Source organism: Echinops telfairi, unplaced genomic scaffold (genome assembly GCF_000313985.2).
Source record: "Echinops telfairi isolate 266 unplaced genomic scaffold, ASM31398v2 ScPeMD7_5;HRSCAF=22, whole genome shotgun sequence".
Taxonomy (NCBI): Eukaryota; Metazoa; Chordata; class Mammalia; order Afrosoricida; family Tenrecidae; genus Echinops; species Echinops telfairi.
This window is the reverse complement of record NW_022103901.1, coordinates 22733995-22748213: the sequence shown is the minus strand read 5'-3', so window position 1 is coordinate 22748213 and position 14219 is coordinate 22733995. Positions and strand designations below refer to the sequence as shown.

At 43.0% G+C, this 14219-nt stretch overlaps 1 protein-coding gene across 1 annotated transcript in view; it reads right to left on the bottom strand.

Moving 5' to 3' along the window:
- CDR2 (cerebellar degeneration related protein 2) overlaps positions 1–14139 on the bottom strand; it is a 27858-nt gene extending 13719 nt beyond the window's left edge. Inside the window, exons 1-2 of the mRNA XM_013005466.2 lie at positions 13923–14139; positions 4545–4657 (exon numbers count right to left, since the gene is read on the bottom strand). Of these exons, the coding sequence (XP_012860920.1) occupies positions 4545–4657; positions 13923–14139 (330 nt within the window). The remainder of the gene's footprint in view (positions 1–4544; positions 4658–13922) is intronic.
- Positions 14140–14219: the final 80 nt, after the last annotated feature.

The window sequence follows — 14219 nt, the reverse complement described above, 5'->3', positions numbered from 1 at the left end:
TCTCTTCCTCTCCCTCCTCAGACAGCTGCCTGCTAGAGTCTGTGAATCCCTCCTGAGAAGCGCAGAATAAACTTCCCCCTTTTCTTCTCTCTGGCCTGGCTCTGATCAATCTTTGCGGCGAACTTAATAGAAATAAGAGTTTAACTGGTAAAAAGTAGCTGCTGTGAGCATTATGCGCCTTAAAAAACAAACAAACGCACTGTCACTGAGTCAATTCCAACTCATGGCCACCCTGCAGGGCAGGCAGGGGAAGGACAGGCGAGAACTGCCCAGGTGGGTTTCAGAGTATACTCTGGATAGGTGTAGAAAGCCTCATTGGTCTCCCTCAGAGCTGCTGGCAGTCAAGGTAGGCAGGCTATTTGTTCCTAATGTCCTCCAACTGGTACCTGACCCATCAATTTCAAACTCCTACCCTGGAGGAACACAACCCAACATGTAACCCCTGTGCCACCAGTGCTCTCCTCAAGAACCATCTACAGAGGATCAAAGTGGCATCGTAACTTCAAAGGGTAGACAGGAATCTAGGGAACAGCGAGTTTCATGTTAATAGGGAAAGAACAATTCAGAAAAGTAGGGTGAGAATGGTTGCACAATTTGAAAAAAGTGCAGTCAATGCCACTGAATTACATGTGTAGAAAAGGCTGAAATGGTGCATGTTTTGCTGTGCCTGTTGTCAACATTATCGCACACACATGCAAAGGCTTCAAAGTTTGTGAGAAATGTCTATCTTCTTTTAATTTCATTTCCCCATGAACTTTTTGATGTTCCTTCATAACACATGCATGCTAACTTTAACATGTACTACTTATCAATTTCCTACTCTGTGGGAAAGACTGCATAAACACAGCCAAAGCATCCACCCTTGCAAAGGAGAAAAGGGGTGGGGGAGGGAACAAGACAGATCAAGTACCAAGTATGATATACAGGGGACTAGTGATATAGCACCGGAAGCAGAAGCTACTTCCACATTCCCAAGGAAGGTGTGCATTGGAGAAGAAGGGATGCCGTGGAAGCCAGATCACAGATAGCAGGCACAACTCCTGTGGGGGAGAAGCAAGTGTGCAGGCAGAGAGGTAACATAAAAACACATAGCTGCCAGCTGATTAAATGACTGGTTTGAAAGTGTAAGTGAATCCGATTGTGTTAGATCCCATTGCTCTCCAAAGCAATTCCCATTAAATGTGCTCTTTTTGCCTGCCCTTCCAACCACACAGAAAGGTTTGCTTTGAAATCTTGAAAAACAAGATGTTCATAAGATAAGTAATACACACGAGGGGGCTATACTCCCCAAAATGGATTTTCCCCCCAAAAGCTATATATTTACATTAAAAAAATCATTTTATTGGGAGCTCTTACAGATATTATAACAATCCATAATTCAATTAGATCAAGCATAACTACAATTACTGCCACCATCATTTTCTAAACATTTTCTTTCTTCTTGAACTCTTTGATATCAGCTCCCCTTTACGCCCTCTCTCCCCCAACCTACCCCCGCCTCCAGGAAGCCTTATGTCTAATATTATAAGTAGTGATTATTATTACAGCCATCTTATACTGTTCACTGTATCGGCTCCCCTACAATTCTGTTATTTGTTCCCCTCGAGTGCTGTTAACAGTCATCTTCGCTATCAGTTCGCCTTCCCCCTAGCCCCCCACCTCCTTCCCGGAACCCCAGGAATCGTTGCATTTCTGACAGGTTTATCTATCTTGGGTTTCATACATATACACACACACACACACACACACACACACACACACACATTCTATAAAAGAAGACAATGTTCGAAGGCAAGCTTCTTTACGAAGTAAAACTATTGTTTGGTTGGTTTAAAGATGACTTCAGGGGATTATCTCAGAGATTACCGCCTACAATAGCTTGTCTTTTTGTTGTGTTTTTTGGTATGTTTGTGGGCTGGGGCTGGGGTCATTCAGGTTCCCGGGTTTCAGAAAGTCTGGAATTCATGAGAATTTGAAATTGTTCCACATCTTTTCTCCTTCAGTCAGGAACCTTCCCTAGAATCTTTGATCACATGATACCACTATTTTTTTTTCCTGTGCCTACCAGGATCGTGGACAATTTTGGTTTAAATCCACGCGCAGTCTTTGAAAGAACACATGCAGTTTAGTATACCTTTCCAACAGCGGTTTCCTAGGGGTCTGTTTCCATAAGTCAGGGTGTTAGGGGTCTTATGCCACCATTTTGCATTTGTTCTGAAAAACTGGTTCCAGGATCATTTCCCTGGACCGTCTCATTTTAAATCTCCTTTAGTGGTGGGATTGTAGCTGACTTTTGGGCTATAAAATGCATATCCAAGTTCTAAATTTAAAATGTGATTACATGTTATTTTCTAATCAAGAAAACCCTCAATATGTTAAAGTTAGTTTAAAACTTAAAAAAGGGGAAGATTGCACAGTTGATTAGGTTTCCATTCAACACTTTTTACACAAACTGTTCCGTGATACTCAGTTACATTCTTCACACTGTGAGAATGCTCCTTTCCATTCCAGTTGCTCTGTTTCCAAAAACGTAGTTTGCCTGGCCCTTCACTTTTTGTGGTGAAATGAAATGATTTGGAAAGTCTCTACTTTGTAACTCTCATTAAATGCTTGGTCGGGACAATGCAAATAGGGTGAGTGAAACACCCATAGAGGGGGTGTGTTAATCTGGGTAGACTAGAGAAACAAACCCACAGAGACTCATATGTATATGAGAGTTTTATATAAAAGGTAAGTGCACATTAAGAAAGCATCCCAACCCAGTCCAGTCTAAGTCCGACATTAGCCCATATGTCCTCCAACACCAATCCACAAGGTCCTCCTCAAACTCACAAAACACACGCAGTAATGCTGACTGCAGGAGGAAAGCTGAATCAGTGAACGTGTAAGCATCTCAGCGCTGGCAGGGGTCTCCATGCGGCTTCTCCAGCACCCAGGGCTGCATCAGGGTAGGTCCATGTGGCTCCTCCTCAGGGATGTCTTGCAGGAAGTGAGCCTTGCCAGATGAGGCAAAGAACTAGCTAAGGCAGCTGCACCCTGGTCTGAGCATCAGAGAATAAGATACCCGAGAACTAGAAAGGCAAGGCTCACCGAGTCATTTATCTCTCCGCCTTTCAATTAATCCCACATGTGTTTATTGGCCAAGGTGGCACAATAAACCTTAACCATCACAGGGAGTTTGCAGGTATAAGTAGGCTGCATCTTGGAAGCAAAACAGAAAGAATTCCCAGGACCATTAAGGACGAAGAGTCACCCGTGGAACATGTTCTCTCAATATCCCTGCCTGATGTGGCAGCAAGGCCCTGCACTGCTGAGACCGAAGACATCAGCGCAGAGAAGCCACAGTGCTGAGACCAGAGACCATAAGACTGTGACACAGAGCAGTGGGTAGGCTTCCCAGCCGTTCCAAAAGGGACTATGTAGCTAGTGGGGAGGCTAAGGGTCAGAGAAAGATTTGGCCAGCTGCGAGGAGAGGTGCAGCTAAGCACTAAAGACCTGTATCCTTATCATCCTGACTTATAGCCCCCATAAGGGCCAGTATTGTCTGTGAGTTCTGTGTGGGCACTGCAACGGATTACTGGATCCGGCAGTGTCATGGGAGGTGGCTACGTCCAAATAGGACAGAAGAAGAATGCAGGGTGAAGAGGCATGTGTGAGCTCCGCCTTGTGGCAAGTGTGTGGAGATGGATTCTCCTTTGCCCTCCTGAAGCCCTGGGAGGTCAGATGGGGCTTCCATACATTTACTTACCTTCTTATCTTTTTTTAAAAAAAGTAATTGTTGGTAGTTTGGACTCATATATGATTTTTTTGGTTTTTTTCCCCATAGGTGATTTCTTAAGGGAGCCTAGTACTCCGTACTGTTTAAACCCGAAAGAGTGTTTCTGGCCAATACTCTTGGGGAGTTCTCTAATAATTTGGGATTTTAAAAGAATTATACATTCTACTTCATATTTTCTCCCATTCCACCATGGTACATCTTGAGGCTCTGATCAGCATAGTCAGTAGTGGTAGCTGAGCAAGAACTAGTTCTTTTGGTCTCAGGATAGATAATGCTGTGGTTCACGTGGACAAGTTCTCTGAGTCTTATGCTTCTTCTATTGCTTTTGTTCTGGATGAATAAAGACTAATAGTTCTTTCTTTGACGGCTGCCTGTATGTAAGCTTTAAGATTCCAGACAAAGATGTAGAATATAAACTTTATGAACTATATGTCAATTGACCAAATTGAAAAGCGGTAGTATAATATTCACAGCTTCATTTTGCTTCACATACTGGTAAATATTGGACTATTTACTTCCAGTATATTTTAACAAGGGGAACAGAGAACTCTTTCTCTCATGGTAGTAGACTTTGTTGTTTAAAAAGCCTAAAGTAAGAAAGACATGTAATATCCCTATCTTACCTAGTAGTTCTTTTTTTTAAAAAATATCTGTTATGAATTAAATGTCCCTTTTATTTGCAAGAGTTTTTTTTGAGGCACATGGTTGGCACAATAGCAGCAATGTGCCACGCCTCACAGTGTAGCTCCCTGGCTGAGTCAATTACCTCAATTTCTTGTAACTGCTCCTGATTGGTTGTATACATCTGCTGAAGAGAATCCTCCAATTCTGTGTTCCGATCCAGCAGGGTCTTCCCAAGCTCAGCAGCCAGTTGGAGATCTAGTGCAACAATTGAGTCTTAGAATAGCACAAACAATCTCAATCCAACACTTTATATATAACACAGTCTTTAAAATAGCAACAAACCAAAGCCTGACAACAGAAGTTTAAAGTGGCCTATGATGGGAGGTGGACTGGCCCCAAAGGAAGCCCGAGTTCTACTTAACATTCAGTTGACAGCCCCACCCCATCCTCCCGCCGCTTTCCTCTGCAGGTAAGCTGTCTCTCAAGGAGCCTTGTTTGTGAAATGTGCAGAACAGAATCTACTTTGTGGGCAGCTATCATTAGTTCAGGGATCATCATTCAGCACTGCGACTTCTCAGATCATCAACCAGTTGCTTTGGAGTTAAAATAAATTGGCTCATGGCAAGTCCTGTGCTCTATGGGCTCTTGTTTTGTTTTCTTTTTCATTCATCTTTTTTCCACGTTCGCATTGCCTGCACAAGTTTATTATCTTTTTTTTTAAATTAATGACTATATTGGGGGCTTTTACAGCTCTTATAACAATCCATACATCCATTATATTAAGCACATTTGTACACATGTTGCCATCATCCTTTTCGAAACATTTTCTTTCTACTTGAGCCCTTGGTATCAGTTCCTCTTTTTGCCCTCCCTCCCTCAGCTTCCCACCCTCATGACACCTTGATAAATTATTTTCATATCTTACACCATCTGCTGTCTCCCTTCACCCATGTTTCTGTTGTTCGTCCCCTAGGGGTGGGGATGGGGATTATACGTTGATCATTGCCATTGGTTCCCCCTTTCTCCCCCTACCCTCATGGTATTGGTACTCCCATTATTGTTCCTCAGGGGTTTATCTGTCATGGATTCTGTGTGTTGAGAGCTCTTATCTATACCAGTGTACATGCTCTGGTCTAGCTGGATCTGTAAGGTAGAACAGGGTCATGATGGGGGGGGGGGCAGGATATTAAAGAACTAGAGGAATGTTGTATATTTCATCAGCGCTAAACTGCATCCTGGCTGGCTCTTCCCTTACTGAGATCCTTTTGTGAGGGGATGTCCAGCTGTCTACAGATGGGCTTTGGGTCTCCACTCTGACCCCTCTTGTTCGCATGGATATGATTGTTTGTTTTGGGTTTTCTGATGCGATACCTGAACCAGTGGACACCTCGTGATCACACAGGCTGGTGTGCTACTTCCATGTGGGCTTTGTTGCTTCCCTGCTAGATGGCCACTTGTTTATCTTCAAGCATTTAAGACCCCAGATGCTATATCCGGGCACCAACCGCTTTCCTTACTACATTTGCTTATGCACCCACTTTGTCTTCAGTGTCGGAAAGGTGAGCATCATGGAATGCCGGGTTATTAGAACAAAGTGTTCTTGCTTTGAGAGAGGACTTGAGTAGAGGCCCAATGTCCATCTGCTACTTTGATACTTAACATATACTGTACTATATACACTTGAGTATAGCCGAACCAAATATCAGCCAAGGCACCTAATTTTACCACGAAAACTGCATAAAAAATGTACTGAAAAACTTGGCATATACACAAGTATATATGGTAAATCTATGACATAGACCTATATCCCTAAAGTTATATATTAATATATTTACCAAATATACTCATGTATAAGCCGAGTTTTTCCAGCACATTTTTTAATGCAGTTTTTGTAGTAAAACTAGGTGCCTCGACTGATATTCAGGTCAGCTTATACTCAAGTATATACGGTGTGCATGCGCGCGCGTGTGTGTATTCAAACATATATATGCCTATATTTACACCTCTATGTTTTTTTCTTAGTTCTTTCTGCTATTTCCTTTTACTTTCCTCCTGTCCCACTATCATGTTTGACCTTCATTAGGCTCTCAGTAATCCTCTTGGCTACATTACACTGGATCAAACCCCATGAGGTGTTCTACACCCTCTTCACCATCAATTTTGGATTTCTTGTTCCCTTCCTTGGGTTTGTTGGCTAGCCCTCCCTCTCCTTTTATCCCATTTCCTCCTCTCCCATGTCCCTCACCCCTGACCCCCAACTGTCAGTCCCATTGTTTTCTCCTTGGGATTGTTTATCCTACCTATTTTATAGAGATTAACATGAAAAAAAAAGGAAAAAACAAAACAAAAAATAGCGTATAAATAGTGCCAGGTCTGTCTGTTGACCCTTATGTTTTCCAATCGAGTCTGATGAGGTGCCAAGCTCTGCCCTCAGAGTCTGAAGTCTATTTTGGGGATTCTTTTCTATGGGGTTTTGGGATTCTTTTTTATGGAGTTTTTTACAGCTGATTAAAAAAATATATATATAGATTCCCCACGGCCCAGGGACTTCTGGGTAGATTCGGGACTCCTCTGAGATCACAGTTGTCTACTCATGGAATGGACTCACTCTTATGCTAACAGTACACAATTTTAGATGCTTACATAAGCAACATGAATTGAGACAGATGGGTGGAATTTTAACAGGTAATTGAAACAGTAGTCTGCACAGTAAACTTCATGAAAGAGGTGTTTTGCTGTCATGTAGTAAGATATGCACTAAGTAAGGTCTGAGGTCCTATTCTAACATTTACCAGATGATTTGAAAGGCTCCTATCTTAGAACTCCTGTCTTGAGAGATAACCATCAGTATATTATGAAAAGTACTTAAATATCATGAAATATACAAAGAAACACTTTCTACCCTAAGCTGTGGTACAATGGCAAGGTATTAGTAGTAGTCACGGAGTCACAAATAAATGATTTGTTTCCAGCTCTAGCTGTACAACAATGAAAGCTACGATGAAATTCCTGGTCTCTTGACATTTCCAGATTAATGGGGAGGCCAGAAAATATGTAAGCTAACAAACTTACAAATTGTGATAGGCATAATTCACTCCTACATATATGCACATATTGGACAACAGCAAACACAGTTCTTGACTGGGAACGAAAATGAACAGGAGAGAGAAGAGAAGAGAAGAGAGGGGAGGGGAGGGGAGGGGAGAGGAGGGAAGAGGAGAGAGAGAAATGTCCTGCTATCATGAAAGTTAATGTTCTAGTTGAGAATATAGCACAACACATAAAATACATAGTATTTGAGCGATATGTGCTATAGAGAAAAAACTTCTAGGACCACTCTGGATATGGTGTGTACACAGACTGTGGGGTGAGGATAGAAGCAGACAATCAGTCGGTGTGCTATAAAAATCTCTGTGACAGAAGACAGTAGCTTGGCCCAGGGAAGAGGAGTTGGAGACGGTGAAAAGCAGGATTGTTTTGAATGCAGAGCTATAAAGAATTTGTTAACAAGGTGTGGAGTGTGAGAGAACAAAAGAAAATGAGAACAAACAACAAATAGGGTTGGATTATAATGAAGAGGGGAGATAGGAAGGCAGAGATGGACCTTGCTGTGGAGGCTTCTAGCTAGCTTCACGTGAAGAGCCAGGCAATGCTCCGTTACAGGAAAGGACTTGGCTTGCTCTATGCCCTGACGAAGAGCTACTGTGCTCGAATCAGGAGAAGGGTAGGAGAGGAAGTCAGAGAAGGTGGCATGCAATGGATCACCCAGGAGCTGACCAAAAGAAAGTTTGAACTTTATTCTTGGTATGGTGGAAAATCATCTCAGTTAAAGTCATAAAAATACTTATTATGAAACAAGGAACAACTTCACTTCGTATGATTTCAAATTTCAGTTTTTAGAGGCTGACAAGTATGATTTAAGGCCTTTCTATTCTTGCTAATACTAAAACAACCTAGAATAAGTAACAGAAAAGCAACACCTTTTGTTACCTGGTAATGTCCATTCAAAAGGAGCCCTGGTGATGCAGTGGTTAAGCTCTCAGCAGCAAACAGAAAGGTAGGCTGTTTCAAACCAAGATGAGGCAGTCTGACGCCCTAAAGATTCACAGCCTGGGAAACCCAATGGAGCGGTTCTCCTCTGTCCTGTAGGATCACTAAGATTCTGACTCAGTTGGATTGCAAGGTTTTGTGTGGGTTTTAATGTCTATTTCAAGTGCGTAATTAGTAGTCTACGTGGTTAGTTTCCCCTCATCAGGGAAAATATCAATTAATCCAATCATACACTACTCCAACTTATTTAAAACATTCTTACCCAACAGCATAGTGCTGGTAACGTAGGTATTAAAGTACACTCTCTTGATTTAAATATGAGTAATGTGTTAGTGTCATACATTAAGAAGTCAGATAACATGTCTGAAATAACATCTTGTGTTTCATGACATACAATCCTTATACTTAGCTCAAAGTATTTAAGAGGCAGCTTTATCAAAGAGATCTGTAGGCACAGTAGTTAAGCACTCAGCTGCTAATCAACACCAAAAGTTCTAATCTATCAACTGCTCCACAGGAAGAAAAATAGAAAAATGTTGTTATACACTTCCTTAGTGATTACAGCCTTAGAAACCTTATGGGGCAGTTCTACCCTATAGAGTCCTATAGAGTTGCTATGGATTAGAATGACATTGACAACAATTCATAAATATGTATTCTCTTTATATTTCCATTTTCCATATGCGACTGTCTGAAGCACAAAGGCGTAAAATGAGCTGACGAAAATGGACATGTGAATCACAGGCCGGACAGGAACCACCCGGTCACCAGGTCCCAACTCTCAGGCTGATCATGATCCTCTAGGCTACTAGCCCCTTCTACAAAGCTTTACGTCTATCAAAAGGGACATAGCCACGCTTCTTTGCTTAACGTCAAGAGTACAAAGTTCCCCAGCCGAGGGACTTAAATCTGTTCCACTTGTTTCTGTAGATGACTAGGAGAGACGAGAGTTAAGATACTTGATTTTTATTGCCTGCCCTGGCAATGAAAGTACATCCAACACTAGGCAAGCTAATAGCTTCACCAAGTGAAAAAGGAACTATGTAAACTACGTCTGGCTGACAATGTTTTGTACTCACAAGGTATGTAATGTGTATACACAAGTCCCGAGAAGCCACTTTGCTGTATTAAAGGCAAACCATCAACATGACTATACATTACTTCAATTTCTCTGGCTGGATGCGACATGGGAATTCCTCACTGGGAAGGGCGGAAAACTCAAGATGTTCTTTCCTACTCATTAGGGCCTGAGTTGAAACTTCTTCCTGGATTGAGACTGGCGAGACCTCGACCACTGCCATTCAGTTCTGAAACCACCTACCCTTGTAAATATGCAGCCAGGAACGTCTTTCCTACTGCTGCCAGGAAGAACTGCCAAGTACAGCAAACAACAAAGAATTTGAGACTTGTCCTTATCTCAGTCCTTATTTCCAGTTAAACAAAGCCCCAACCTGGTTCAGTAACTTGAAGTCTCATAGTCTACTAAATATTTTATAAGATGTTCAGGATAGAGTTTTAGCAAGATAAGTCTCAACTATAAGAAAGCACCTGTGAAACCATGCTGTATAATAGGATATTACTTAACAGGATATTAGCTTAACACCGAGGGTTCTTTTTAGGGCTTAAAAAAGTTCTTTTCCTGTTGTGTAGCATCTGGCTTCCATAGCCAAAGGAGTCAAAAGTTGGCAAGAAGCTCAAGAAGGTTTTTAAAGTAATCAGTAGAGGGACTAGGAGAATATTGAATGTCCCTTATATTTTTAATTAAGGCACTAAAGGAAAGGAAACAATATAGTTTCAAAGCCTTGAACACCTGCTCATCTCAATTTTAGAAGGACTTTCATTAAGAGGTGGTCTTTTCTAAATCCTAATGAAGTGGCCCAGGAGGCCACTGAGAAACACCGCAGTAGCAACCAGGTTTGGGAACTGCATGTATTAATGCTTTCATATGCTTAGCATTCAACAAGATTCCTTTTCCCTGAATCAGGCTTTACAAGTGATACTATTCTATTTTAGAGGTTTAAAAGCTGTTAGCTTTAAACAAATTCTCATTTCAGAGCTATGCCCTGGGCGAAAACTTAGCACGGGAAGCAGGAGTGATTTTTTTAAAAAAAGGATCTTCCTTCTGGAACCTTGAAACCTTGAAAGCCCACTGCTATTATAGCTTTCTCATTTCACCTCAATCTCTTCAAAATACATGACGGCATGTTTTCACATTCACTGTTAGCTACAGCAGTAATCCAATATTAAGACAAGCTTTTCCTATGACAAAGTCAAATGCGTCATTTGGTGCCGCTTCTGAGTAACTCCTGTTACTATAATTGGAAAGGAAGAAAAAAAGCAAACGAATATAAACATCAAGAAAATGAAGATGTCCATTTTAGTGGCCCTTCAGACGGTGATTCAGCAAAGAAGTCGTACACATGAAAACTCCTTTTAAAAAGAAACAGAAATCTTAGGATTCTTTCAAGCTAAGATGTCATTTGATGATCCGTACTGTGGGAATCTGAATCCTCATTCTAAGCTTCCACCTCTCCAACTGACCATTATAACAGCGGCTGGTCTAAAGAGTCTAGTCTCTGAAGTCCTTCTCCTTTGTCCTCAGGGGCACATTTCAAAGCAAGCACCATCATTACCTGCACAGAGATCTGCTGTCCCAGAAAGGATCGTACCCAGAGATTACTGTCAGTATTCTTCCCCTGCCAACTTTGCCTTCTGACAAAAGACCGTCTCTTCATCAGTGTTTTATAAAAGTAAAGGCTTTGCTCCTGCCAGCACACAGCTTTGCGTGTTTCTAACAAGGTATGAATAGGGCACCAGAGTCTTGTGAAGTTAGGGTTTTTCAGCAATTTTAATCTAAAAAAGGAAGCCCCAGCAAATTGTGGTAGCTACAAGTCATGGCTTATGTTGTTTAACAAACAAAACTACTTCCTAGTTCTGAGTTTAAGAATAAGATCTTATAAAATTATTTTAAGCAGCTCTCTCCAAATAACCCTTACTAAGTAAAGTTGATAGTGAATATCGGCATATAATAAAATCTTACTAGACCTGCTCAATCAGTTTAACAAGAAGACAGATCAACGTACACTCTTCATTCAGCAGTAAATGCCAGGGGGAGCCACACAAAATCCAGGGGAAAATGGAACCAAAGATAATGGAATTCCCCCACAACTTTGTGATGCTCCCTTGCCCCTAGTCAGGACCTTAAAATTCGGGCACACACCCTAGGCAGCACCTCCAGGCTTCTCTAACGAGTCCATGTGAGAGCAGGAATCCTGCCTACTGGCTCAGTCTTGTCCACACTGTCACCCCAGGGACTGGTACCAAGTAGATAACTTTTGCGTGGAATCTCTAAATCCTTTAGTAGTTCTTTAACACGATTGAACAAAATTTGGGCAAGAAGATCTTTTTATTAACACTGTAGCCTTCATGCTTTCACAAGCCATGTTCATAAGCCATGGTTGTAGGAGTCACTTCTATTCTCCATGGGGTTATGTCAAAGTACACTAGGACAATAAATGCAAAAGCCCTTAGAAAAGCAGAGACCAAATTCCGCACGCACGCACGCTGGTACTAAGGATATTTGGACTGTGTCCTCTAAGATTTTATGGTACCGAAACCCTCAGTTTCATCTTACTTCATTCTGATCAGAGGTTGAAGAGCATGCTTCATGTAACCTCCATGTGCTACATTTGCTTCTTGGTGGGTTGCAATACTACACCTGGCTATTCCGAACAATCTCCCACAGGGGAAAATGCTGTGTGGACTAAGGCACTTGAAGGAAAAGAACCATGAACACACTAATCCTGTGTGGGTGCTTTATTAGTTCAGTTCAGCAAATACTAATCAAGCTTTTATCATGTGCCAAGAATTCCATTAGCTCCTGGGGATTTAAAAAATATGCGCAGACCCAGTCCTTGCCTTCTCTGCCTTTTAGATTTATGTTACTTAAATACAGGAAAGAAAAATCATTTACCTTTGACTATACTAACTAATTTACAATAGGAAAATGCTGTCTTGCAGTGATTGCCTCATTAATCCTGGTGAAAATATCAAACTAGGCCATCAAACCCTATGGGGAAATATGGAAACAGATTGGTTAAAATGGAAGACAAATGTAGGCAAGCTCACTTGCTCACTGAGGCCATTCCGATAGAAAATCCCGTCTCTGTCCCACAGGACAGCTGATGGTTTTGAAATGCTAACCTTGAGCTTAGCAGTCCAACGGGAAACCCACCAGGGCTTGAAAGGCAAAGTAGAAAAGCTCCTCCTCAATCTTTGAGAGAACAGACAGCCTCATCTCTCTTCCACAGGTGGGTGGGGCCACAAGGCCCCAGGGCTCCTGACAAACCTTTAAAGAGCTATTTAAAGTGTTAAAAAGCAACTATGTCACCTTCCTGAGCACTAAGGTGTGCTTGACTCAAGGCCTGGCAATTCCAATCACCTCAGAGGCAAGGGAGACCAAAGGACTGATGTATTTGAATTATGGTGGTGGCAAAGGACCCTGACCACATGAACTGCCAGAAGCTGGAACAACAGGGTTATAATGATGTTCAATCAGCCAGAATGACCCACAGAAGCAAGGATGGCAAGACTCCATCTCTTGTACTTTTGACAGGTATCAGGAGGGGTCAGTTCTTAGAGGACATCAAGCTGGGTAATCAGTCAGGTGAGGGAAACAATGTGGCAGAGGATCAATGAGATGGACTGGCACAGTGGCTGCAACAATGGACTCAAACAGCAGTGACTGTGAGCATGGGGCAGGATGGGTAGGGTTTGGCTGTTGTGCTCAACATAGTGATTAAGAATGTTTGCTCTGGAGTTCCAATTGACATCCTAGCTGCCCAAATAGCAGCGTCAACTTTCAATTACAGTGTTCTTGGAAGGATTAAATGAGCACGTGTGCTAAGGGTTTGCCTATGTCTGGCATATAGTTAAGTATCTCCTCCAACGGACAGGTCTTTTAGTCATGTGCCAAAAGGGGGGCACAGTCTCCAACGGTGCTGAGCTGTAGGCTGCTCTCTGGAAGCAAGAACTCCAAGGCAGACCTAGCCAAACCCAAACGCATCGCTCTCAGGTCGATTCTGACTTACAGCGACCCCATCGGGGGACGTAAGAAATGTCCCTTTGGGTTTCTGAGACTTTACATCTTTACGGGGGCGGATGGCCTCGAAGCTGTCTGCGTGGAGCGAGTGGTGGGTTTGAAGAGCTAACCTTCCAGTGAACAGCTCAGCGGGCAGCCCGTTAGAGTGATTTTAACCGAAAGCAGTGTGACCTACTGAGATAGCAGGAGGTAAAAGTGCCTGCCTTTTCATGTGGCATCTGGTAAACCATGCGTGGACATTAAAAACTAACTAAATCGCAAAGTTTAACGCGCAGCAGACAAAAATCCCCTGCAAACTAGGTGGTGCCGGGGACTGCGTTTGGGTTATGAACCACGATGCCTTCCTAGGCTGAGTGCGCCGGCTCGCACCCACTCGCTTCCGCACCTGGCGGCTAGCCGCTGCGGCCTCCGTCTTCCTGGGGAGAAAATGGGGCGACAGAAGTCGCTGGCTCGGGCGCCAGGGCAGGTGGCTCCAGAGCCGGTCTGCAGCTCGGCGCTGCACGGGGCGCGGAGCAGGCGCCCCAGTGGGCCCGTCCGTCCCGCCCGGACGCCTCTGCAGATCCCGCTGAAGATTCAACGCGTCCATCCCTGGACGGCGCGCGGAGGGCACGGCCAGTGGTCACGGTGGCCGTCACTGCGCCAAAGGCCGGGCCCGGGGCCCGCGCG